The sequence below is a fragment of the Neopelma chrysocephalum genome, unplaced genomic scaffold (genome assembly GCF_003984885.1).
Source record: "Neopelma chrysocephalum unplaced genomic scaffold, ASM398488v2 Primary Assembly neopelma1_23, whole genome shotgun sequence".
In the NCBI taxonomy this organism is placed as follows: domain Eukaryota; kingdom Metazoa; phylum Chordata; class Aves; order Passeriformes; family Pipridae; genus Neopelma; species Neopelma chrysocephalum.
The window spans coordinates 19,054,754-19,080,553 of NW_020897691.1; the positions used below are offsets into that span (position 1 = coordinate 19,054,754).

The 25,800-nt window shown below is 39.5% G+C and overlaps 1 protein-coding gene across 1 annotated transcript in view; it reads left to right on the forward strand.

The window, feature by feature from the left end:
- The window catches only part of ARID1B (AT-rich interaction domain 1B), a 324,487-nt gene that overhangs the window by 288,732 nt on the left and 9,955 nt on the right, over positions 1 to 25,800 (forward strand). Inside the window, 7 exon segments of the mRNA XM_027688947.1 lie at positions 1,856 to 1,965; positions 2,707 to 2,865; positions 8,795 to 9,004; positions 12,391 to 12,595; positions 20,231 to 20,369; positions 21,397 to 21,569; positions 23,150 to 23,300. Of these exon segments, the coding sequence (XP_027544748.1) occupies positions 1,856 to 1,965; positions 2,707 to 2,865; positions 8,795 to 9,004; positions 12,391 to 12,595; positions 20,231 to 20,369; positions 21,397 to 21,569; positions 23,150 to 23,300 (1,147 nt within the window).

The following is a 25,800-nucleotide window of genomic DNA, read 5'->3' on the forward strand; positions in this document are numbered from 1 at the left end:
CATTTTTTTTTTAAATCTCTTAAAGAAAAATAATTTTTTTAATTGTGGAATTGAAAACTAAAATGTGCTAGGCTACCATTCTTCACTTGAGAATGGTCACAAGCTGCCCCAACTCTGCAAACACAGTATAAGGGCAAAATGCATACAAATCAAATGCTTAGTGGATGCTGACTTCCCAGTAGCATATTGACTGGATGTTTTGTTGAGATTTCACACACATACATAAAAATAACAGCATTTTTAGCTGATCCCAATAGATTTTTCTCTGCAGCTGCATCACTTGTAAAAGGCTTTTTGTTCCAATTCTTGAAGTCTGAAGTATTGCAAGTAATTTTTTTTTTAAATCTCAATTATGATTTGTGTGTTGTGATGACTTTAAGGGCTTGATTGGGCTACAAATGTGCTTTGAAAAAACAAGAAAATGTGCCCATGAAAAACACCGGCAGTTCAAAGCTGAATATTGAGCATACAGTTGTAAACTCACATGGCACATGGCTGGGTAGGTTTTTTTGGCAGACCGAGAGTTTCAACCTGCAGTGATGCTAAAGATATTAGCAAATTAGCACTGCAAAGCTTGCCAGAGTATTCGCTAGAGTCCTGCTCATGCTCTCACTGCTGTAATTAAAACTAATTATTTTCTAAAACATAGTAATACATGAATATGTGGAATAATCATTTTGTAGTGGGCAATCTGTGAAGTATTTTTAAAGCTTCTTCTCCCCCTCCTATCTTTGGCTTGCTATGCAGTGTGCCTGCTGCCTAGTGCAAGCCAGCACTATCATTTTGTGAGAGGCATGCTAGTCTGGTAATGACAATGATGATAATGTTTAGATTTGGGGTATGTATTTTTTCCTTTTTATTGTCTTGTAGGTTATTCTGTCCTGTGTTTTTATCATCCCATATCCTTCTTTGAAAGAAGGACATGAGGGAGATTAAAAAAGGAGAGAAAGGAAAGGTAATCCAGTCTTTCACAAATGCTGTGCACATGGTTTTCAGCAGGAAAAGAATCACCTGGTGTCTTGCTGCTGTTCTCTGGTTATTTTGCATTGATTCAGTGTTATGGCACTTCCTAGCATCTCCTCTGCCCTGTATTTTCTGTCTATTTATCTGGATGTTTCTTCTTGCATCTTTCTAGAAATCCAGGAACCCAGCAGCTCTGCAGCAATAATACTATACTTAGCACTTGCATCTTCAAATAAAAAACCCTTAAACTCCTCGCACTCCTGGGAAGCAACTGCATGCCATTTTCAGAGAAAGACATTTGTGCATTCATTATAGTCCCACCTCATTTTGGCAGGAGGGAGGAAGTTGAGTGCTAAGTTCTCCAACAGAGCACGGTTTACAGCTTGTAATTCTGTAGCTAAGGGTCACAGAGGCTGAGCCATTCATATCAAAGTCAGTAGGGGCAGGAATTATCTGCTGGACACCAACCTTAATACAGACGTAATTGGAAAATTCAGCCTTTTTCTTGGATTCAACACGGCAAGCAAAATGTGTATTGTTTTTATTTATGTTTGTCTGTTGCTAAAGGGAGAGTGCAGTAATTAAAATACGTTGTTTTTCTGTTAAAATGTTGTGGTCAAGTGCAGAGACAGTTGAAGAGTACCAGTAGCACAAAGAATGAATTTTGCCCTGTAAAGTGGTGGTAGTTGTTGTTGCATGGTGCTTGTATTCTCTCCTGTTCAATCTCTTTTATTTCCTCAATTCAACTGAAGAGGTTTCCAGGTTTCCAGATGCTAGAATAACAGGACAGAGGTGGGAAAACCTGGTGCCACAGTCTTGCAGCAAGGAAGCGTGTTCTTTCCTGCAAAACCAAACACAGTCATGCTTAACTGTTTCTCCTGTTTTCGATTAGCACCTATGGGTCTTGCAGATATGATGACACCTGGTGAGTCCAAACTACCCCTTCCTCTCAAAGCAGATGGCAAAGAAGAAGGACCACCCCAACCCGAGAGCAAGTCAAAGGTATTTACCACCTCTGCACGTGGTGTTGGTTCTGCCCGCAGAAGTCTGCTGTGTTGTCCTTCATCTTCTGGTTTTGGCCTACCCACTTCTGTTCTTTCCTGCATGCCTTTCCATTCACGTGCAATCTCTTTGTTTGTTTCTTTTATTTATTTTTTTTTCTTTTTTCCTTCATTGTGTGGATCTGAAAGTTACTAGTTCTTACGGCATTTTAACTTGCGGGGGCAAAGCATCCCGAGCCAAAAGTTGCGTGGGGATTCAGCTGTGCCAGGTGGGTGGGAAAGAAGGGTCTTGCCTGGTTTTAATCCTTGCAGCCATTTTTCTCTGCCTTCAGTTATAGCTTCCTGTTTTTGCCGCCTCAGCAGCAGCAACATACTTTAATATTTTGCTTTCCTGCCTTATTTCATAAAATAAGGTGAACAGCTTGGTTTTTTTCTTTCTTTCATAATGGGAAACCCATGCTTAGCATTTCATGTGAGCTTGAAGTAAGCATGGTGGCTTAGTGACTTTAGCCAAGCATCCAGCAAACTTTCCAAATTATACTAATTAACAATGTTGTTTTAATACCTTTTGTATATATATAAATATATTTATATATGTGTGTGTTTTCTGTATGTGTCTCTCTGTTTATATATATTTTATATATAAAAATTGGTCAGTCTGTTAAAATGGATGTATTTTTTTTGTTTTTAATAAAGTTTGCCCTGCCTTTGTCATATTATTTTTTTTATTCCTCTACCACAGGATAGCTACAGCTCTCAGGGTATTTCTCAGCCCCCAACCCCAGGCAACCTGCCAGTCCCTTCCCCAATGTCCCCAAGCTCTGCTAGCATCTCCTCATTTCATGGAGATGAAAGTGATAGCATTAGCAGCCCAGGCTGGCCAAAGACTCCATCAAGCCCTGTAAGTGGCTCTGGTTTTTTTGGTTTTTGTTTACTTTTTGTAATTAATTATATTTTAATGCTTGCTTGTTTGTTTTGTAAATTCCTTTTCTTCATTCTTTATCCACTAAACAGTTTTCTTTCTCTGTAAGACTGGGTACAAATTCTGCTCTTGGACACATGACTGTTAAGTTCCACTGCCTGGCTTCAGTGGGGCCTGAGCATGCTTATCCAAGGGCAAAATTTGTCCCAACAGTACTTTGAAATAAGAAAGAATAAAATTGCGTGCATCATGCAAGTGTGCTGTCTGGTAAAACAGCAGTTGTTGTGAAGAAAATGTCCTTCCTATAATGCATCAGCTTCCAAGCATGCCGACTGTGTTGTTAAGGACCATTCCATTTCTGTTCCTGGGCCCAAACTCCTTCACACAACTGACTTCACTCTGGTTGCTGCACTTGTCTTTATTATGATTATTTAGGGAAAGAAAACCAAACAAAACAAAACAAAATGAGAAATCTTCTCCCCTATTGAAACTAAGTCAAATTATAGACTCAGCACCACGAAAAAGCTGCCATTTATGTTTTTGAAACATTTTTATTTTTGAATTGTGTATCTGGAAATACAGCCATGAGGCTATCAGGGTGCAGTCTAAACCAAAACTGTTTCTAATTTGCTTCACTTGGTTGTTTTGAAATAACCTAGATTGTGAGTAGAAAAAAGCCCCTAATGCATGTACATTTTTAGAAAACTATTTTTTAGGTAAATAATGTTTAGTCATTCTCATACAGGTTGTAAAGAAAAACCTGAGAGAGATGTGTGGAGCTAAAACTGAATTTCATCATCTATCTATCTATAGATATACACATAGAAAATCTATATACATATATAGAAAAGAGAATGAAGACATAAGCTGATACGGTCTACGGGGAGCAAATGTCCACTTGATCATTTTTGTTTTGTTTTGTTTTTAATTAGAAATATATGTGTTGTTCCTCTCTTATTTCTTTTTATCAAAAGTAGGAACGATCGTAGTAAAATACTGAAACATATTCTTGTGTGGAATATAAAGGGTGTTTTCCCCAATGTTAGTGATAAACAATTAAATTTTTACAAAGTGATGCGTTGAAGTGTATGTCTCAGGGCAAACAGAGGAAGGCCAGTCGGAGGGGAAAGATCTACCCATCCAAAAATCAGGCATCTAGTGAATCCCCTGAACAAAGGGGCAGCATGGCATGAAATGCACCACTTCAATCTTTGGATATTTATTTGACAGCAACTTTGAGTCTCAGAAGGCAGCTGATGTTACTTACTCCCACAAAGTCTCATCTTTTTCTTCACAGCACATCTGAAAGCATGATACCAAAAATTCTGTTAGCTTTCTTTGTAGCAAAGAATACTTTGGGTATTGCTTGTTTGGGCAGTTTTCTGGAGGAAAACGAGAGTTACTGCACAGGCTGTCTAACAAATCGAGTGCTTCCTCTACAAGGGTACCAAACAACAATGCATTCCTGAGCTCAGTGCATAAACTGTGTAGCAAATCCTACAGCCATCATGAACATATGTGAAGATTTTTCCATGTAAATATGCCAAAGTACAGCATTGGAAAAAATAAATGAGGAAAGTTTCTGCTTTCAATTTCTTCTGACTGTCGTTCTGTCCAAAAGCTTCAGTTAGCTTCTTAGTACACAGATGTGGATAGAAAAATAAGTGGTGTAAATGAGCTGGTTCCTTTTTACCTGTGAAGGCCAGTGGATTGGATAACTTCATCGACATCAACAGCAGCCTGACATAGAGTGGAATGATTGATTGCAGGCGTTTCGCTACACTTGAAAACAGCCTGAATTGGTTCATTAAATCCCAAAGCTGCTTCATGTGCTACAACTTCTCCATTCCAGCAAAGGATAAAAGCAAGGGTGAATAGTCTGATTCATTTCAGGGTATCCCTGTGATCCTACTAAGTGGATCCTCTCTTTCAGCTGTTTTGTGTGGAAGAGAGGCATATGAAAATGGGAAGAAGGAATTGTTAAACATTATGTTTTGAGGCCTCTTTGGGTACATCAGTAAAAGAACACTTCTGCCATGCAAATTTTGCATGCAATGTGCATCTCTGACAGCAGTGAGGTAGTTTTAAAATTCTTTAAAAGAGACATTTCAAGAGTGGGTGTGAACTGTGCAGGGTCACTGCAACATGAATAAAACAGTAGGTTATGAAAACCCCATAAAATGCTGTTCAGTGTCCATAGGTACTCATGGACATGACAGTGAGTGCACCTGAATAGTACTACATCTCCATGGTGCTATCTGTGAGGGATCTGCTGAGTCCTTCAGGAGAAAATCTTGATAGAGGATTGTGTCCTGCAAAAGCCTCTGCCAGAGATTAGACTTCAGCAGTTTTTGCTGCCTGTGTATGCTCACTCTGTTCTGTAGTAAAAGAGTTCTATATAATACATGTAATATTGGCAAATTATTCATTGAAGTGGGGGAAGTGAATGGTAGATAGTTCTGTAAATATAGATGCTTAAAGATATGTACAGAAACAACTACCCACTGCCTTCCATGTGAAAGGAACTCCTACAGAAATTTGTTGCTCTGAAGGATTCTGCAGACTCACCATACAAGGGTCTGTATATAATACAGTTTTAATAGGGGATAGGTGTATTGAAAAGAAGGTATGGGGTTCGACAGACTTAGTATGGGAATTGGCTTTGGTATCCACATACTTTGGTGGAGTGTTTTTAATCACCCATTTAAACATGGCCAGACATACCGTGTGGAAGAGTGCTAGGAACTGAGGGCAGAGTAGGATACAACTAAATCAATAAAGGAATGTGCCACAGGCTTGAAATAGCATTATTTTATCACCAAAATGATCAACAGACTTAACAGAATTACCTGACATGTGCTCATTTTGGTTAACAGTGGGATCATTCTCTTATAAACCCTTGTTTTCTGATAGTTAATATTTACCTATAGGCAAATTTGGGCTTCCAGCTGAACCTGCCCGTGTGAAACTGAAGTTTGTTTGTGTGTAGACTAGCTTGCACACACTTGTCATTTTTATGCATTTACATTTATAAAAATAGAGAAGAGAAAAAGATCTTTACTCTTGAGGAATAGCATTCTTCCTTCCAGTGCATTCTTCTACAGTTAACATTTCATTTTAGAAGAAAATTGCACCCATTTTACAAAGCATGACAACCTGAAAGCTCACACAGTAAGAAACACTTCTTACCTTCTGTAAGCTGTGAAAAGTTTTCAGATTATACTGTCATTTTAGAGCCTGCTGCCACACTGCTGAAAAGCAGCATCATTTGAGATGTATAGTAGAAAAACGCAGAATGAAAAATTCTTAACTCTTTCCCTTCTGCTCTGAATTGGATTTGAAAAATTAATCTTAACATATAAAAATGAAATCCTAAAGTCGGTAAATCTGAAGTTTCTTAATCATGAATTACAATAAAAGAGAAATAGAAACTATTCTGTTGCTTCAGATGTTAGAATATAAGCATATAGAAAATTTTCTGGGTGAAAGCTGAAATTTCCCACCTTCATTTTTGTTACAGTTCTGGGACATCTTAAGTGTCAGATTAAAATTAATGCCAATGAGTAATAGAGTAACTTCATACTTACTGCAGTTGGTAGTGGGGTAGCTCCCATTCATTCAGCTATTCAAGCCTGTGTGATCACATATCTGTTCTCACCTCAAAAACAAATTAGTAGCAACGTGACTTGCCTACTTCCCCCTTTCCACCCACCCCCCAAAAAAACCAAACAACAACCCAAACTTTGACAAAGTATATTTGTTGCAAAGAGTTAAACTGATTTTCTTAAACACCCAAGTACATAGCAAGTGATGCTCTTGAGTAAACTGGTTGCCATTACAGAATCAGTTTGTGCTTTCTTTGCATAATCTGCAGGATTCATGTCAAAGTACTTTCCTACCAGCCACTTAGTGTTAGTAAAACAAATTCAGCCTTGACTCTGACTTCAGTAGGAGTTGTAATGCAGCTGAGTCTGGCTCAAGTAAATTCAGGAGTGCACCTCATTTCTAAGTAAGAAAGGTAATCATATCTGTCTGTAGGAAGGACTGCTGTGAAGAAGTTTCAGTGTCAGCAAGGCAGAAAACTTTACAGGAGGCTATTTATTTAATTAAAATGAATATCCATTCACTGGAAAGAACAGCAATGGCTCATGGAACTACTAGATCACCCCCCTTGGCTTCATGTTTCTCTTCTCCTGACTCTCTTCCAACGTTGTCAAGTTTCAGCTGACGGCTGGAAGGAGATACAGAGACCGTTATATTTTCCAGGCTAACGTGCACGATGAATGGTAGGAATGCTTTTAAAATCACTGGCAGTGGGGTTCTACCCCACTGAATCCTTCCTTCATGGCATTTAGTGCCAGGCCTCACCACTGCTGTGTGGGGACATGGATGAAGTGGGTGCTTCTGTAGCATCCGTGAGGTATGGCTAGGGTCTTCTTTAGAGATGTTCAACTACGAATGAGTTTCTGTTTACTTGAGAATTGTGCTGTCTTCTATTCAAAGTAAGGAAAAGGCAAAGGAGGGAAAGAGTGATTGACTAGATGAGTTTAAAGAAGTGTCTACTGCAATCAACAACAAAGTTTAGAATTTTACTGTACAGACATAAAGGATATGTTTCCTTTCACATATTTGGATCCTTTCCCAAGGCTGTATGTCAGTCTTTTTCCCTTGTGTTTGATTCTGAACCATTCCCATCTTCCACTGCTGAGCAAATCACTTCACCTTTTGCAAATGGGAGGGTCTTCCTGCGGCAGCAGCCCCTCTCTGCTGTCAGATCAGAAGCAGCTCGGGTAGAGAGTGCAACAAGGCCTGTCCACACATGGTATAGAGCCTAGCTCACAGGGTTATACTGCACAGAAAAAAAGGGTGAGAATTTATAGCTTCTGTAGCAGCCTCAGTGCTTTCTCCAGTCTCCACATTAAAAAAAAAAAAAAAAAAGGGAGGATCAAATATAATATGATCTTTCATTAGCTGTAAAGCCCAAAGACCAGCAGGAAAACAGGTTCACTCCTGCCTTTCTGCCATGGAGACAGAATTCTGCTCTTGCCAGCTCTTTTGCTTTTCCTGGTGGTGGTTCAGCTCTAGTTGCTGCCCATCCTTGGTTTTCTGCAGGTCATAATACACATTCTCTTTGCAAGGTAGGACAGTTGAGATGGGTATCTTCTGTCCTCTGTCAAGGGAGGAGAGTAGTAGCTACTCATAAGCCTAAGTGGATCAGGCAGGTAATTGGCAGTTCACAAAGAGTATTGCCACCAATCTCCTTGTAGGTTCCTGTAGGCACCCTTGCTCATCTTGCTTATTGGCCAGCAGCGATGTGAAGAAGTAATAAAGTAACCATTTGTAACTATTTGTGACTCTGAAGAGAGTACTAGTCCTCCCTGTATTACTTTGCCATTATTCGCACTTTAGACTATTTTCATGTAATTCCTGCTCTGGAGAATCTCTTTCAAGTTTTCTAGCCCCCTTTGAGGGCAAAGAAGAGAGGATTGGTTTTATTCATTTTTAGGATTTTCTAAACTTGTATAGGACCAACTTGTTTTTAATTTTACCAAAATGGTTGCTTTCAAAGCACTTTGAGATAAGTGCATGAGAAGCACTGTGTGAGAGCTACCTCTTCTTAAAATGACATGAGGCAACATCAGAAACTTGCCTTCTGGGATCCAAAGTTCGGATCAGTGAAAGAAATATGAAAATGGGGAGTTTGGGCCCTTTATTCAGAAAGGTACTTTTCCGTATATGGACAGAATGTACTGTTTGTGCCTGAACTAGTAGCCTTCATTCCTGACTGTTGTGTGATAGCTTTAGTTTGTTTGACATCTTCTCTTTTTCAATGTTGTGAGTTTCTTACTTTCTCTTCCCTTCCCCTCCCACCCTTCCCCCAACTCTCTCTTTTCTTCTTGCGATTTAGAAATCAAGTTCCTCTACCACAACTGGTGAGAAGATCACTAAAGTCTATGAGCTAGGAAATGAGCCGGAGCGAAAGATGTGGGTGGATCGGTACCTGACATTCATGGAGGAGAGGGGCACGCCTGTGGCCAGTCTACCAGCTGTGGGAAAGAAGCCCTTGGACTTGTTCAGGCTCTATGTCTGCGTCAAAGAGATTGGAGGTTTAGCACAGGTAAGAAGAAGTGTTTGAAAGTGAACCTTTTGAAAAGGCAATGCACGTTTTTTTTCTAGAGTATTTCCTGCTGGTTACACCATTATGTTTTCAGCCTTGACGGTGTTGTTGAAGAAAATAGTTTCATGCTTTAATATCTGTCTGGAGTTCATTTTGGGCTGTATAATGGCCCTAAAACTTCAGAGTTTGAATCAAGATTGACCATTGCTATAAAGAGATGAAATTGTTGCCTGTTCAGGGGAATCTAGTAGTGCTACTAAGAGAAGAAAAAAGAAAAGGCCACTGAATCAAAGTTATGAGTAAGAAGCAGATGATAGAGCTAAAAGGAAAGGAGATTTTTAAATCCATCTTTCTCAGATAGTGATACAGCCTCTAGGACAAATCAGTTCATCTCTTGAGAGAAGCTGCAGATATATTCCTAAACTACAGTCCTTCATCCTAAACCTTTCATCTCTGAGTGTCTATATGTAATACATTTGTTTCTTAGACACAGACTGTGCTTTGCCTGTGTTGGGAAAATGCTTACAGGATATTTTGGGTTGCCTTGCAAACATAATGATTACAAGGAAAAGGTGAATTACTTAAATGAGTAGAAGGAAAAGGAAAGCAGGAAGAGCTGAGAATAAAAATTGTCACAGATGGGAGGGAGAAGCTTTGGTTTATGTTCTCACCAGTTAACCAGAAGTTTTACAAAGGGATATTTGGAAATTACTCATGAGTTCAGTAAGACTGACCACCACAGAGCAAAATGAAATGTTTAATTGTCTAGCACCATCAAAAGGGAAAGCAGGAGAAAACGGTCAGTATTTGAAGTCTTAGATTCAGCATTCAAAGTCTCCTGTCCTTGCCTGATGCTTTTACAAAGCATCCCTTGCATCTGGGGGATCATTCTGGCTAGGTGCTAGAAACTACTGTGAAGTGCAGAGATCCATAATTTCTGTGGATTTAGGGACATTTGTGGATGTTTAATGCCTTGCAAAATGAGGCCTTACACATGGCTGTGTAGATAAATATGTCTGTGCAATATTTAATATAAAACATGTAATATTAAAATAGATACAATTTTACACTAATTACAAACTATTAACTCAAAAATATGGCAAGCAAATTAGATCCTCAGAAAGAACACATTTTAATAATCTGTGTGGTTAGTTCAAGAAAGGAATGTCCAACATCATTTAGTACCATTTTCAAATCTGTTTTTAAAAGTACACCTCACAACATAGGATTTGACTACTGAATTAGATCCTTGGCCCTTCAAATCCAGGGATTTTAGCTGTTCCTGTTATTAAAGGAAGGCAGAGAAACCTAATATAATTCACCTTGCCAGTTCTTAAATGCTGTATATGGGTAAGAGATACTATCCTGACATCTTTAGTGATCCACTCATGCCCCCCAACCTCATACAGATTTGATTAGTTTTTGTTCAGAAACTTTATTACAGGTAAATTGTGTCATGCAGCTGCTCTGCATCATACAGTATGATTATGCCCATAGTATGACTTAGCATCAAAAATTGAGCAAGATGGGGGGCAGATGAGATACTCTAGATAGTCATTCATGTTTTCTTATTATGGAAGTTTACTTTATTTTGGGATATTCAGTGTTGATTTTCGGCAACAGACATTATACTTTGCCAAAGAATAGATACTGTTCATTAGACTGATTTTTGAAAGAGCTTGAGTTACAAATGCATGTGCTTCAGTACTGCTAAAAATTTACATTTAAAATAAAGGCTCCTGGTTTTGCTGGTGTGCCCACATGAATGTTCGCTATGTTTATCTGTTTAGAGTTACTGAGAGGTGCAGAGCTTTGCTTGCCGGGTTTTATTTAAATACATCTGTGTGATGCCCCCCTAAAAAACTGTTGCTCCAATTGCTGCACTCCACATCTCATGATTCTGCCTGGAGAGTGACAGAGAGTGAAGCTGTGCAGCAGTGGTGCATATTCTGTGTCTGAATGGTTGCAGTTGATGGGGTCCAAACGTGAACAGACCAGCTGTTGGCAGTCTTCTTTTAAATGCCAATATACTGGGCATTTAGACATGAACGTTTCTGTTTGCATTATGCAATGTGTTCATTACGCACCACTTAGCTGTAAGCCAGTAGGAACAAAGAGCTGTGTAACTGGATTTCAAGCCTCAACAAGGGCCGTTTATGAAAATCTGGTCTTCTTTAACTCTTGGGTTCTTTCAGGGTGTACCGGAGAAATAAAAACACTTTGTTTGCATAGCCATCCCAACCTGTTTGCTATTAATGTCATCCTCGAAATATCTTTGCTGTTACAGAGAAAGATAAAAAATGTTTCCTTTGCTGTCACATAGACTAAGGAACAGTATGGCTAATGATAACCTTTCTAGCTATACAAGTTAAATTGGAGGCATTAAAATCTCAGGCCTCAGGGCAAGTAGCAGACATCATGGAATCAGGATTGTTCCTCAACAAAATCTGGGATGTTTAAAGCCCATTTATTTTGGTGCTGACCCCTCTCCTTGGATCATACCTAGCAATTGCATAACTGGTTGAATGAACTTGGGGGCATCAGGTATTACAGAAAAAACACTGGCTGCTATGAGTGGTACAGCTGAGTGCGCCAGTGGCATCATCCAGGATGACAAATGAACTTTGCTGTTACTACAGATCAGCTGTGTTTGAGGAACTCATGAGCGGAGTCTTTCAATATTCTCAGCCTTACACTGCAAACAAGACTCACAGTGGAGTTGTGTAGGCAGCATTATAATACAGAGTATTGTTGGACTAGCCGTGTGTGTTTGAAGTCTACCTTAATTAATTAGGGGCCTGGCTTCACTATGCCTCTCATCTAGCCAGAGGATCATCGATCTGTCCCTGCAAGACAGACTAAAGTGAAAGGACTTGAACCAGGAATTACAAGCTGAACTGTTTGACAGTTGGTGGCTATTTGGGAGAAAAATTTATTTTTCATATTAATGCTCAAACACTTAAATTGCAGAGTAACGCTGTTACTGCTTTCTAAATTAGTTTTTAGCAGCTGCTTTTTAATTAGAATGGGGTGGATGTGGGTGGGTGTCAGAGAGGGAGAGAATGAGCAGGAACTTGCTTGGAAATAGATTGCTAAACTGAAGAGCATAGACCCTGTAAGAGTGTTAGACATTTAAAGGATGCCCCATGCAGAAGACTCCACAAGCAAAGCTTTTTATGTAGCTATCAGCAGGTTCCTTAATGGTTTTATAACTGTAAATGCTGTCTGTGCATTACTGCGTGTGGGAGTAATGAGCATTAGTTAAAAGAGGAAAATAAAAAAAAGTAAACCAGGACATTAAGTGCCTTTTTTTTTTCCTTTTTAGTTTCCTGACTTAAACAAAACACTTTGCTGCAAACCAATGATTCTGCTGTTTACTTTGCTAGGTTAATAAAAACAAGAAGTGGCGTGAGCTGGCAACCACCTTGAACGTTGGCACTTCGAGCAGCGCAGCCAGCTCCCTGAAAAAACAATACATTCAGTACCTGTTTGCCTTCGAGTGCAAGATTGAGCGAGGGGAGGAGCCCCCTCCAGAAGTCTTCAGCACTGGAGATACCAAGAAACAACCTAAGATTCAGCCGCCATCTCCTGGTAAGTCAAATGAACTGCAGCCTCTTACACAACCATTTTTTGAATGCAAAAGATACTAGGTTACACTTTATATATTTAGAAGCATGTCTTGCTAATGCTGGACAAACGACGACCATAAATCTGTTGCTAGCATCTTGTTCTCAAACTTGGAGCTGAGTCAAGTCAGATTTAACTCTGAAGGGCCATCTGCAGTCATGTGTCTGGTTTGTCCTTGCTCACTCCAACATACAAAGACGTTGTACCCAGAATGTTCAGAGTTATGTTGGCATAATAAAAAGCACAGTGTTCTGCATGGATGTGCTTGCACTGTAGGACAGGAAGCAGCCTGAAAGGAGCATCCATTTGTCTAAAGATAAGACTCTGGTACTTACACTTTCCTTGCTGTGAATCTGAAGCTGCATTTTCAACACAACTGTTGGTCAGTAAGGCTTCAGTTGGAGTCAGGATGGCAGATGCTGGACTGAACAGTGGGTCTCAGGTGGTTGCTCTGATACAGTTCATGTTGAATGTGTGGCAGATGGAGAGCTGAGAGTATGGTGCATCCCCACTGCCAGACGTCATAGTTTGGAGGCACGCTCTCTGTTCTTTTGTTGCTAATCCTGTGTGTCAGATAAGTCGTTAGCATCACTGTCTTTATCTTCTCATCTGAAAAATTGGAACTGGAATTACTTTATTTTAGCTGTTCTTTTTTTCATGTATGCTGTGATGTTTGAAACCACTGTTTTCTTTCTAAATTCATTTAACTTAAGATTCTCAGGATTAGATAATCATGGTTGATATTCAAGGCAGGACAGTCCTTGAGTAGAAACATTTTAAATACATAGGAAGAGTCATAGTATTAATCTGTGATGTTGACTTCTGGACTACCCATGGAAGAGGAGAAGTTTCGTTTGATTATTTTGGGTTATTCCTTTGCTTATTAGCTTTTCTGAACAACAAAATAATTTGACAAAATCTGTGAACTACTGTCACAATTACTACTAGGCAGACCAGCATCTGTTATTGCCAAGACAATATAATTCCTGGAGTGTTTACAGCAGTTTCCTACATTAGAAGGCAGTTTTAGAAAAGTATTCACTCAGTTTCTGTTAGTGCAGTTCACTGGCTGAAAATGGGAAGTGGAGAGTCGGGGACCCAGCAACCTCTGCAGACAGTTTGCAAAACTGCATGACTCCAGTACCCTATTGTGGATACTAGAAAATTGCAAAGACCTTTATAATCATATAATAAAGTTCAGGCCTTTCCAAGAGCATTTCTTACAATAGAGCTTTGTCAGTACAGAAAGGCTAACAGTGATAAGGCTTAAATCTTTCTCAGACTGATTTATTCAGTGTAAGGATTTGGGGGAGTGTTTAGTTAAAATCTTCCTAAGTACATCTCTGTGTAATAACTTAAACATTTTCCTTCACCTTATTAAAACCTAGGGTTATTAGGTACACCAGGGGTGATTGTTTAATAGAGAGGATGACTAGGTTACTTTGGAGTGCCAGCTTAGAAGATGGAGAAGAACATTTGGTACTACAAGTGAAGCCCGTAGTCCCAATGTTTATCTGTCTGAAATGAGCAGAGTGTCCTGAATGTGCACGGCTGAAAAAATAAAATATGTTGGAGGTACCCATCACCTTCTGAGAAGACTGGTAAGGGAAGCTGAAACTGTTAGACTTTGGAAGGACACTGAGGTGAAAATTAATCTGTTTCTAAAAATGAAAGAGTATTTTGCTTTGCTTTCTCCTCCCTTACACTCCTCCTCTCTAATACTGGTCTCGGTAGTTGATTTGGGGATGATCACTGTAAATTGGCTGAATTTTGAGATGAAGAATCATTATTTAAATACGTAAACATGAAACAAAGGAATAGAAATGTCAGATGTACCACTTTTACAGGGTCCTTTTGCATTTTGACGCTACAGATGAAAATGGCAAAGTCCAAGTTTAAATTTATCATAACTTCCAAGCAAGCTGTCTATGAGGAGAACTGAAACTATTTTTCTAAAATAAAAACACAGCAGGACATAGAGACTGGAAGAGGGGGAAGCAAGCAAGGATCTCAAGGTTTGTTTTGTTGTAGAGAAAAGAACTTGTGTCACTGAATGGGACTGCACTTCTATGCAGAGAAAGGCTTTCCCAGTGTGTATCAGCTTTAGTACATGAAATCCTGCTGAGGTATAGATGCCTCAGAGAGTACAAGCCTGTTCTTTTTAATAGTCAGCTTTTTTTCTTGTTCCTTTTCCTGTAGTATATACCAACATTAACATTTTAACTTCACAAAAGAAGCAGAATTATAGATGTACTTTAGATAATCTGTTACTCTTTGGCATTCAGAGGGAACAGGAGCCCAATACAACAAGAAGCAGTAGCTTCCAAAAGTCCTTACTTTACACATTAGCCTCTCTTGTGCAGTTAGCTCAATGTAGGCAAAGCCACTTTGAAGACAAATCCGTTCACAGAGAACTAGTTACAGTATTATGGCTGAAGTTCTGATAGAAAAGCAGACGGACTCGTCTCAGAGTGGAGGGTGTTGTATTTTGTCCAATACCAACCAGCTGATGCTATGAAACAAGGCTTGCAAACTTGAAAATCAACTAATCTCCATAAAACTTTTAAAATTAAGTATTTCAGTTACTCATAAGAATACATCAGGACTGGCAGCCTTTCTGGTACAGAGAAGAATTTAGTTCCAATGTCGTCGTAGTTCCCAGGTAGATGTTACATGAGGTGGGAGCAGGCTGAAGTGCAGCTTAGAACAAATCTGTTCTTGCAGATGTCTCACATCCAAGGAGTGGTTATGTGACTGCCTCACAGATGACCTTTATAATGCAGTCATAGAGGGAATGCTAGGAAACAGTACAGCAAACCATGGTGAGGAGATTGATATAGAAGAACACAATCAAGGAAAGGATGCGATGTGTACATCTGCGAGACAGTGGTCTAAGTCCATGTGTTAGTCCATTTGCTTGTAGCACATTTGGAATTGTCCCATCACTTCTGTTTTTTACAACTTAATTAATAAGGTAGAAACTACGTAAAGGAGTGCATAATTTAGTGCTAGTGCAATTCATGATAGTGTCAGAACTTACAAGAAGTTGAAAAAAGGAGTGAGAGTAGAACAGCAAAGTGACAGGCTGGTTGGCCTTAATCAGCAGAGATTTGCACAGTAACCACAGTGTTGGGTTTAGGACTAGGTGCCCATTTTAATAAATGTTCGGCTTCATATCACTGTCAGAGCCTCTTCTGTTCTTTAATAAAGCTCCTGGGGAGAACTAGGGGCCTGAATGTGTTTTGGTGTGCCTTGCATTGCTCTGAGGTTGTGCAAGTTGGCAACATGCTTGTGGTAGGCTGAGGCCTTAGTGCCTGTCTGGGTCAGGTAATGCCATCAGCAGTGAAGACCAGCAGCGGATGCCTAATGACAGGCTAACTATTAGAAGACCCCTGTTGGCCTTAAGTCCTGGTCGTTGGGTCTGTGCCAAAGTCCATGTCAACCGTTGGTGACTTTTTTGCTGTGTAGAAAATCCCTTATAGAGAGAGAGGCATTATAGGTTTCATAAGCATCCTTCTACTGCTCCAGTGCTTTTCAGAAGTGGGTGCAAAGATAGAATGCTCTTTCTGTCACATGTGTTTGATAGTTTTGACCAAACTATGAACAAATTATGTGGTAAGTTCTAAACTGAGAAGAACTCTGGGGCCATTACACTAAGTACTAAAGGAAACTAGAGAACAAGTTCCAGAAGAGCATCAGCATGGAGGAGTTCTTTTCCACTGCTGTACTCTGGCACTCTCAATTCTTAGCTGCAGTGTGAGGTTGTATATGCAAGACTCTCAAAATTACCATCTGAGAGTTTATTCTGTACTGAATGAACAGGATAGCCAGAGTGGTACAGCTGAGGATGCTTGTAAGTAACACTCAGCAGCTGGCCCTGATGTCAATAGAGATTTCATTACAGCAAACCTGGAAAAATTATGCGCTTGTGCTGGAAAAGGGAGTGACAATGCGCTTAAGAGTGTGTTCCCTGCGTTTCCTTGGCAGCAGAGAAACAAGACTTGGGGAGGGGGATGGTGGGGTGGACACGACACAGCACCACACAGCCATTCAGTGAGTGCATCTGTAACCAAACCCATCCATCTCTGCTGGCGGGTGGCTGACTGAAGTGCTATTATTAGCAGGCAGGTGATGTCATGGAGCGTGTCATGAGGCCAGCCAGGGAATCCCCACTGATGATGAGCGAGGGCTTGGGAGGGGTGGATGAGGACACAGGCAGAGGTGCCCCTGTGCCTGAATCCATGCCTGCCCAGGGGAGCCCTGCAGTAGCCACCGGCCACCAGCCCAGCCTAACTGGGGCACTGGATTCGTGCTGTGTAAATTATCTACCCAGCGTGGTGTCTGGCTGTTCACTCTGAAGTATGTGAATGTACTTAACCTTCAGTAACCTTTCTATTGTTTACTTTAGAGTATACATTTGTAGCTTCTGGCAAAAGGTAGGGATATCCTAGAGAGCATGTCAGGCTTCATATTAACGGAGCTTCAAGAGGCTGCATTCTTCTTTTCTTTTTTTTTTTTTTTCCTGAATGGAAAAAAGTTGCTGGCAAGAGAAAGATTTATATCTTTTTTTGGCTGCATATTTCTTTTCTGGTAAATAAGGGTCTTTCCTGAAAGCAGTATTAGCTGCCATGCAGGCTTTGCAAGGAAAAAGCCATGCCACTACTATAATTCCATGCTGCACAGAATAATACATGCTGTTGAGTGAACTGTGGAAGAGTTTATAGGACCTCACCTTCTCACTGACCAAGATGTCAATTGTATTTAATTTTTTATGCATTTTCTATTGTTAAAAATATAGTCTTAGGAATCTGTTATGATACTTGAAAGACAAGTGTTGTTTAGATGTGGATGTGAGATGAGGAATTCAATAGCTGTGTACATACAGGGTTTTTCATGAACCAACCCCAAGATAGCTACAGAATCATGTAAGCAGAGATTACCTTTCCTAAAAGAACATGGTTGTTTGTCTTCCTTCTTAGTTCTTTGTTTAATACTGAAGCTTATGAAGCACTTTAAAAAGTGCATTTTCTATTTCAGGATGTCCACAATCAAAATTAAACCTCTAACGTGATAAAAACTGTGTGAATATAGATGTAAAAATTTCAGAGTGCAGCTTAGCAAATGTAAAATTTATGGTGAAATATGAAATACAGGCTTTTCTTGGAAGATGGTGTCCTAAGCCAGAGACTGAAACACTTGCAGTCCCAATTCTGTAGAAGTGTACCTGACCCAATGGAGGTCAAGGGCAAAATGTAGTACCAGAGACTTTGCACTTCTCGTGATAGCATTTGCCTTCCATGTTTTCAGTTCTTTATAACCAGTCATTTAGAAAGAGTCTGAGGAAAAATAACCAACCCTGTAATCACCACCCAGAAGATAGAAATTTGACGTAGTTTTTCAGTTGGTTATATTTTTTTTGCTTTTAAACCTTTCTTTATATAAGATTGTATAAAACACATTGTTATTCATAGTAAAGATTCTGCATTCCAGCAGCCCATGAATACCAAAAAGATCTTTTACTTGTTTTCTTTAGGTTTACTTGGGATATGAATTAAGCTCTTGCTCAGGTAGGGTAGGGAAGAACTTAATTGCTGCTTAGGAGCCCACCATAAGAGAAATGTGCAGGGTTAGGCACTATCAGAATTTACAGTAAGTATATGGGTACACTGAGATGTTTACTTACATGTTTCTAATATAGCAAGATGGTATGTGACAATGTGTGGGTTAACTCAGAAATGCTTTCAAGTTTTCTAGAAGAATCTAGAATTGTATTTGAAGCTCAAGGGTGGGAGAATGATCCTGGCTCACTCAGGGGTCATATATACAAAGGGCTGATTTTTTATGACTATGATGAGGGTTTTTATTATCATAGGGATTTTATTTTATTATAGCACTAAAGCCTTCAGTTAACTGTAGCATTAATTGTTGCAAATGTTACTGTATTCATGCAATCAGAGAGCTTTTCTTAAACTTTTTTTAGAACCTCATTATTATGTGAGCATAATCCAAACATGCCTCAGAAGGCCGAGGACAAGAACAATGTGGTCTACACAATGTGGATTTTACATATGTACTTGCTACTGAGACTGTTTTCCAGATAGGGGAACATGTGTTACGGATATAAATGAAACACATATAAAAAAGGTGTTCTTCAGTTAAAAACAAGCTCTGCCTGTCAAGATGATGAGTGTTCTAGGATTCTGAGTCAATTATAAACTACTCTCTCTTTCATATACAGAAGAAAAGCCCGTACTGCTTGTTGCAATTTTCCCTCTAACAGTAATTTATAAAGTTTTGTTAATTGGTTGTTGAATGTATATAGTCAGGCACTATAAAATGCTTATGTGACAGTTCATAAAAAAGAAGGACCTCTCAAGCCAAATCCACATCTTTTTGAGTCTGTTAGATTTGTGAATTTTTTCTGTTGTTAATTTTTTTCCCAATTGCATCTAAAGACTTGAATCCTACAAGTTCTCCTTGTGTAGAATTTCTGCTGCAAGGCCAGTGAGATCCAAAGCTTAGATGGCATTACTAATCCCCACTTACTACCTTCTAAATCATAAAACTACTACATCAGATCTTTGAAGTTGAGGGCTGTTTCTCCTCAATAGTCATATCAAAATAGTAACTTCAGTATCTACTGTAAAAGACTGGTCTGGATGTATTTTATCATTAGCTTATATGGTGTATACATTTAGCGCCCTTATTGCTGCTCAGTCTCATCAGAATACAAAAGTAAATGCTTTTCTACACTTGTCATATTGAGAATATCAGGCTATTTCCAGTGGTTAAAGGGGGCGCTAGTGCAGATACTCCACTGCTTTCCGAGATCTCAACGTATATGTATTTGCAGATTAAGTAAAATGCTTTGCAGAATTGACCTGGTCTTGTTACGTATGCTTTCCAATGACTGACCCTAACTGCATTTTGTTAAAGTGTCCATTGCTACTTTTGTAATTCTCTTGGGAGTGTTAGCTATAGCCTCCTGTTCAAATTGTATACTTTCAGTGAGCATTTTCTTGTGATCTCAGATTGCCTTTTGCATTTCTGAAATACAAGCTTTTCCTGTGCTATCTCAAAGTTGACATAGGGATCAGTGTGCCACTAATCACTGGCCGTCTTTCACCATGGAAATGTCTGCTTTTTAGTGCTAAATGAAATGATGAATTTATATTAATATAGTAGCTTAAATTTGTGATTAAAAGCTTCTGGCTGAAATTTGCCTTATAAACGTGTGTTGTGATAGTGATTATATGAAGAGGCTATGCAAAAGTACAACCTTCATTTACTCTGTTGTAAACTATAGACAATTAACTTTGTGTCTCTGACCTCTGATTTAAATGATCCTTCATCTAGATGATATCTACTCATGTTGCTTCAGGCAGCAGATTAAATTCATAGTTCTAGGAAAGATGATGGCTATTACTGCACAGCATATCATGATCTCAGAGGATTTGGGGGAATTTATAAAGTACTGAGATGGAATAAGGTATACATAAGCTTCTGGAGGAAAGAACCAGTTTCCTTCTTTGATGATTATTATTTCCCCAGGAATTTGGCTGCTCCCTTTTAATATTTCCTTTTTCTTTAATTTCCCAGCTAATTCTGGTTCCTTGCAAGGCCCACAGACTCCACAGTCCACTGGTAGTAATTCCATGACAGAAGTGCCAGGCGATTTGAAGCCCCCAACACCAGCATCCACACCTCATGGACAGATGACACCTATGCAGGCTGGCAGGTATGAAAAGGACTTTGCTTCATTTTTTATTGGGCTCTAGTTCTACAGCAGTTTAATCTAGTCTTTCCCAGCTGCTTAGGCACTCAACTGATTCTTTGGTGAACCAGTCAGAGACTGAAAAGTGGAAGAAAATTATTTGTTTTTGGAGGGAAGAGAGGGAAAGAGGGAAAGAGGAGGTGCATTAGCTTTCTAAACACCAGGGAAGCATCAGATGCACCAGTGCAAAGGAATGTATGTGAATGTCAATCGTGGAGAGGAAGGTGAAACCCAACAGCACCAACACAGAACCACAACCTCGCTTATCCTGTACTCCTGTGGTATACAGGTCCAGACATGCTCAGGAAGGAGAAATGTGATGGTTTAAGGTGTTACTGAAATTCAAATTATGAAAAGCATATACAATATGAGATAGAGGATTCAACTGGATGGACCAAGAGATCCCTTTTAGTTCTGTGTCCTGTAAGTCACACAGACCGACTTAATCTGAAGTGAACCCTTCTTACCATTCGTTAACAACCCTTAGTCCACTGAAGTCCAGCAAAAAAGTTCTTTATGACTTCTCAGCATAAAGGAACACAGATGAGCTCTGAACTGTGTACAGGGCCACTCCAAACTTAGTGTACTTAGGTTCTTTTTTTCTCCATCTCTAATACTAAGGATAGCAAGAACCTTTTTTAATCATCTTCAATTCAGATTGAGTTTTCTTTCTCTATGTAAAAGACAGCAAAACAGCTTAGTGAAATTTCAGAAAGGTTTAGACTTTTAAATGAGTAATACAAATGCACAAACAGTGGAATCTGATGAAAAGCCCTGATCTCTAAGGTAAGTAGACAAAGAAGCCAGGGGAAGAAGTGGATAGATTCTTTTTTACGATTGTCTGCTGTGAAAGTCTTTTGATCTTCCGTGGATATATCCTACACTGATCACTGCCACAGCATCATGGGCTAGTTGTATTGTAGTCCAGTCTGTTTTCACAATTCTTATGAATACATGATGATGTTAATGCCTCCTTTTTCTCATCTGGTAGAAACAGCGCAGTTAGTGTGCATGATCCCTTTTCCGATGTAAGTGATTCAGCGTTCCCAAAGCGAAACTCCATGACGCCAAATGCACCATACCAGCAGGGAATAAACATGCCAGATATGATGGGAAGGATGCCATATGAGCCGAATAAAGATCCTTTTGGTGGAATGAGAAAAGGTATTTTCTTTGTTGGGAGCTTTAAGTGTTCTTCCCTGCGTCTGTGTAATCACGATGTTCTAGTCAGAATGGGCTTTCTCACTTTGCTGATTTTGTTGTTGGTATCCTAGTAGCAAAAAGAGAGGTGCAGTGCAATTGTGTTTCATTCTAATCTGGTTGTATTTTCCCCACTCAGTCACACTGCTTATTTTGGAATTAACAGAATCCTAAAAATGCTTGTAGGAATACATTAGGAAGTGGCATAAATTCATGGGATTAGATTTTGTGTTTCTTGAAGTTGGTTAGCCACTCTGTAAATCAGATCCTGGACTTCACTGTTAGAATGTGAAGTGGTGAAACAACATGCCTGGTTGTACTAGGACCAAACTGGGAATTTACTGTGTGGAACTGAGCAAGTCTCCTAATGCTCTTTGTCTCAGTTTACATACTTTTCAGAATAGTAAAGCTAATTTTTTTCTCATTCGGACAGTCCCTGACAAAAGGTCATAAACACACTCAAAGTTTGTTTATTTTTAGAAAGTAAAATTTTAAATTAATGTCAAAATTTACTCTGGTCCTTTTGGGCACTTAATCTACAGATGGTTTTGTGGATATTGTAAAATGTGCTTAAAATGAATCAATCTTGCATGCCTCATATGTAGGAAAGTGGGAGGAAAGAACACAAGCAGGGCTCATAATGGCTGCAAAGAGAAGAGCAAGTGGAGGAGACGAAGTGTAAACTGAAAGGGAGCAAAAGGGAGGAATGGGAAGAAGAGGCCCAGAAATCGGGGAAAGAGAGCCATGTCATGAAATGGGGAGATGCTTTAAAAGAGATTGTTAATTTGATGTGATTTTTTTAAAGCCTTTCCTTTAAATCGTTTTGCCTGTACTGTGGACACTAATATAGAACACCATTGAAGGAAGGGAAAACGCTCACTGCCTTAGATTCACTTCAGGTTTTATATACATGTGAGATTCAGTGGGTATACCTCTCTTTGGTATCTACTGTGAGGGACTAAAGGCTAGAGTCTCTTCTATTTGCTTAGCGATTTATATCCACTAACAGTCCGTGTGTCTTTTCTTGAACCCATAGAATATGCCCATCCTGCTTGAGAAGCTACATTAGGATACAGTATCCCTTCCATAATTAAATTATGGTATATATGTATATGAGGGTTTTATGGAGGGAGATAAATGCCTGATTCTGACAGCTTTGTAATTCAAACTAAGAGATTTGCTTTCATCTGTTTTTTAAGTCTTATGTTTGTATTCATATTTAGCATTATTTGGGGTGAAAAGAACAAGAGCAAGTTCATCTTCAGCTATGAAGACCAGAGGGAAGAAGCTGCCTGGTGCCTGATCAGCTCAGTTCCATGGGATGAGATTTCTTTCCTCACTTTCAGCTCCTTAATATTATACCTATCATCTTAGTTGTGGTGCTGCTTCATGTGTTCTCATCAGACCCCGGAGAGCTTGTCAGACACCAGCTAATTCTCTCTGGCAGCGTTAGGAATCTGAACATTCTTTTAAAATACTTCATTTAATAGAAAGATATCTTCAAACACCCAGAATAATAAATTTAATTTCCCTTACTGTTACAGTGCCTGGAAGCAATGAGCCTTTCATGACCCCTGGACAAATGCCTAACAGTGGAATACAAGATATGTATAACCAGAGTCCATCTGGAGCAATGTCCAACATGAGCATGAGCCAGCGACAGCAGTTCACTTATGGAAGTGGCTATGACAGGAGGTGAGTCAATCTTTAGGAAAAAGCAAAGCCCATTAGTGAAAATGATCCCGTTTCTCCTCTTCTCATTTTCTCATTGCACCTTGCAGAGAACATAGCAGTCTACATTTCCTACAGCATCTTACTGAATGCGAGTCAAACCACTGGTGATGACTGAGTCTAGCTGTTCACAGAAATTAATAAGGAGGAACTGTCACACCTTAGAAGTCACTCAAGTTGCAGCAGATCAGCTCGTGGGTGTGTTTAACAGCTGCCTTCAGCTGGCAGCTGGGCAGGGCTGGGCTATGATGGCATAAAGTAGCACTTGAGTTAGTCTTCTGGCCATGTTTTCACCCAAACAGTTGCCCTTTGGCTTTTTATATGAAAAACAAAATGCACAGTCTAAACACGTGTGATTTGTGGTCTGTTCGTAAATTGCCTTTGAAGAGTCTGGAGCCTGTTGGCTGAGCTGTAGGGACATCAGTCTTGCAACGTGTCCATCAGGGCCCTTATAAGTTTGTCTTTCAGTGTAGTACACAAAATAAATTTGGTCCTCTTTTGTTTATTTGGGGAAAGGCTTTGGAAAAAAAATCGGTATAATCACTGATGTCTAAGCATTGGTTTAGCAAGCAGAATGGTCTGGGAATGTTTGGATTATATTAAGTATTCTAGTAGGTTTTGCAGCTCTGGCTGTGTTCCTGCTTTTTCTTTCATTAGCCTGTGTACTTTAGCTTCACTTTTTGTTTCCTGATGACAGACAGAGTGGCGCAGTGTGGCAGAGTGGTTTTTGGTCAGAAGTTTTAAGTAGTAGATGTGTAAACTAAAATGAATACCATCATATTGTTCAACAGGTCACATTGCTGGGGAGTCAGTGAGAGTAAGGGTTCCACTGGAAGGTGATAAGTCAAGATAATGTTTTCTTTAAGGGGCATAATTTGTTTTATTTTGTTGACAACTTTGGAGAATAAGTGCTTTTTACAGAATGAGGTTTCCTTTGTCATTTTTAGGTCGGATCATGGGCTGGGTCCTGAAGGCAGTATGGCACCACCTGGTCAAAGCAACATGGTGCCTTCAAACAGTGACCCAAGCATGTATTCTCCTAATCGTTATCCTGGCCAGCAAAGGTGAACACTGATTTCTCTGTTTGTAATACCCACAATAACCAGCTAATGAGTGCTAGCAGCCTCTGTGAGAGCACACAGACAGAATATGTGGCCTCTTGGTGTGTTACTTCTGTTTTGCCTGTTCTTGTTTAGGCTTTTACCATTGGTTCAGTTTTGGGGGGGGGGCAGAGGCTTGGGTGAATCAGTTGACTTTCTGTAGTCGTAGAATCAGAGATGTTAGAAAAGGAGTGTACATCCTCCCTTGTATATATCTGCCTGCCAACACTGAACTGGAACATAATTTATGGGCCCAGGTTCTTCAGAGCAGCATTAAATCACACCACTTCTGAAGCTTCCCACAACTTCACCTGGCTTGTGGTTATCCTGTGGCTAACAAACTGAACATTTAGAAAGTGTTCCCTTATGTATAACATACCTTTGCTCAGTTTTAGCTTATTGCTTGTACCATCTTGGACAGCTATAGGCAACTCCCATCAGTTTACATTGTTCTTTTAACTGGCATTAGAGAATTTCTCTCCATTCACATCGTAATTTTAGAAGATACTGAATTGCTATTGCTTTCACTCTGGTCATCTCTCAAAAAAAAAAAAGTGAGTTTTCTATGCTTTTGGAAAAATTAGGTTCCATTAGATCTTATATGTCAGGTTCTCCAGTCCTCTGTTTCTGTGATTCTCCCTGATACATTACTTCCATAATTATCCTCTTATTGTAGATGTGTTCTCACTGGTAGTGTACAGAGAGGAATTACTGACATATTGGCCTGCAATACAGTGTTATTTATCAATCTTAATACTTTCCAAGTACTTCATTTCAGCAACCTAAATTTCATTCAGATGTGCTAAAAATATTGCAGTTACACTGTAGTGCTCCTCAGAGGTCTTAAAGGCCACAGGTAAGTTTCCAAGTGCAATGCAACTCTGTCTCTTATGTGTATGCTTCATTATGTAGCTTTAATTAACAATGACATGAACGTTAGCAAAATTATGAGTACTGTTTTTACGCACTTTAAATTGGCAGTTAACTATTGATTATGTTCTTGAATAATCCAGAAAGTAGCTTGCTAGTAGACTGGCATGTTACAAATGTTACAACACAAGAATTTTTACTTGCAGCCTTTGAGCTGTACATCAGATACTTTTCCACCGAAGATGGGTTCTCAGCGGCTGCAGCTGCCTTTCTTACCTCTTTGCTGACCTTACCTTGTTCCCATACCTGACTGCTCCCTCTAAACCTCCTTGTTGCATCTTCACTGCTCCTGCTTTCTTCTACTTTATCTCCTTCTTCCCACTACCAGCTCCAGCAGAGCTTACTACATCAAGCTCAGGATCATACCAGGCTGTACCTTCACTTTGTTTCCAAATGGCAAATACCTTCAAGATGCAAGATCATCAGAGTATTTT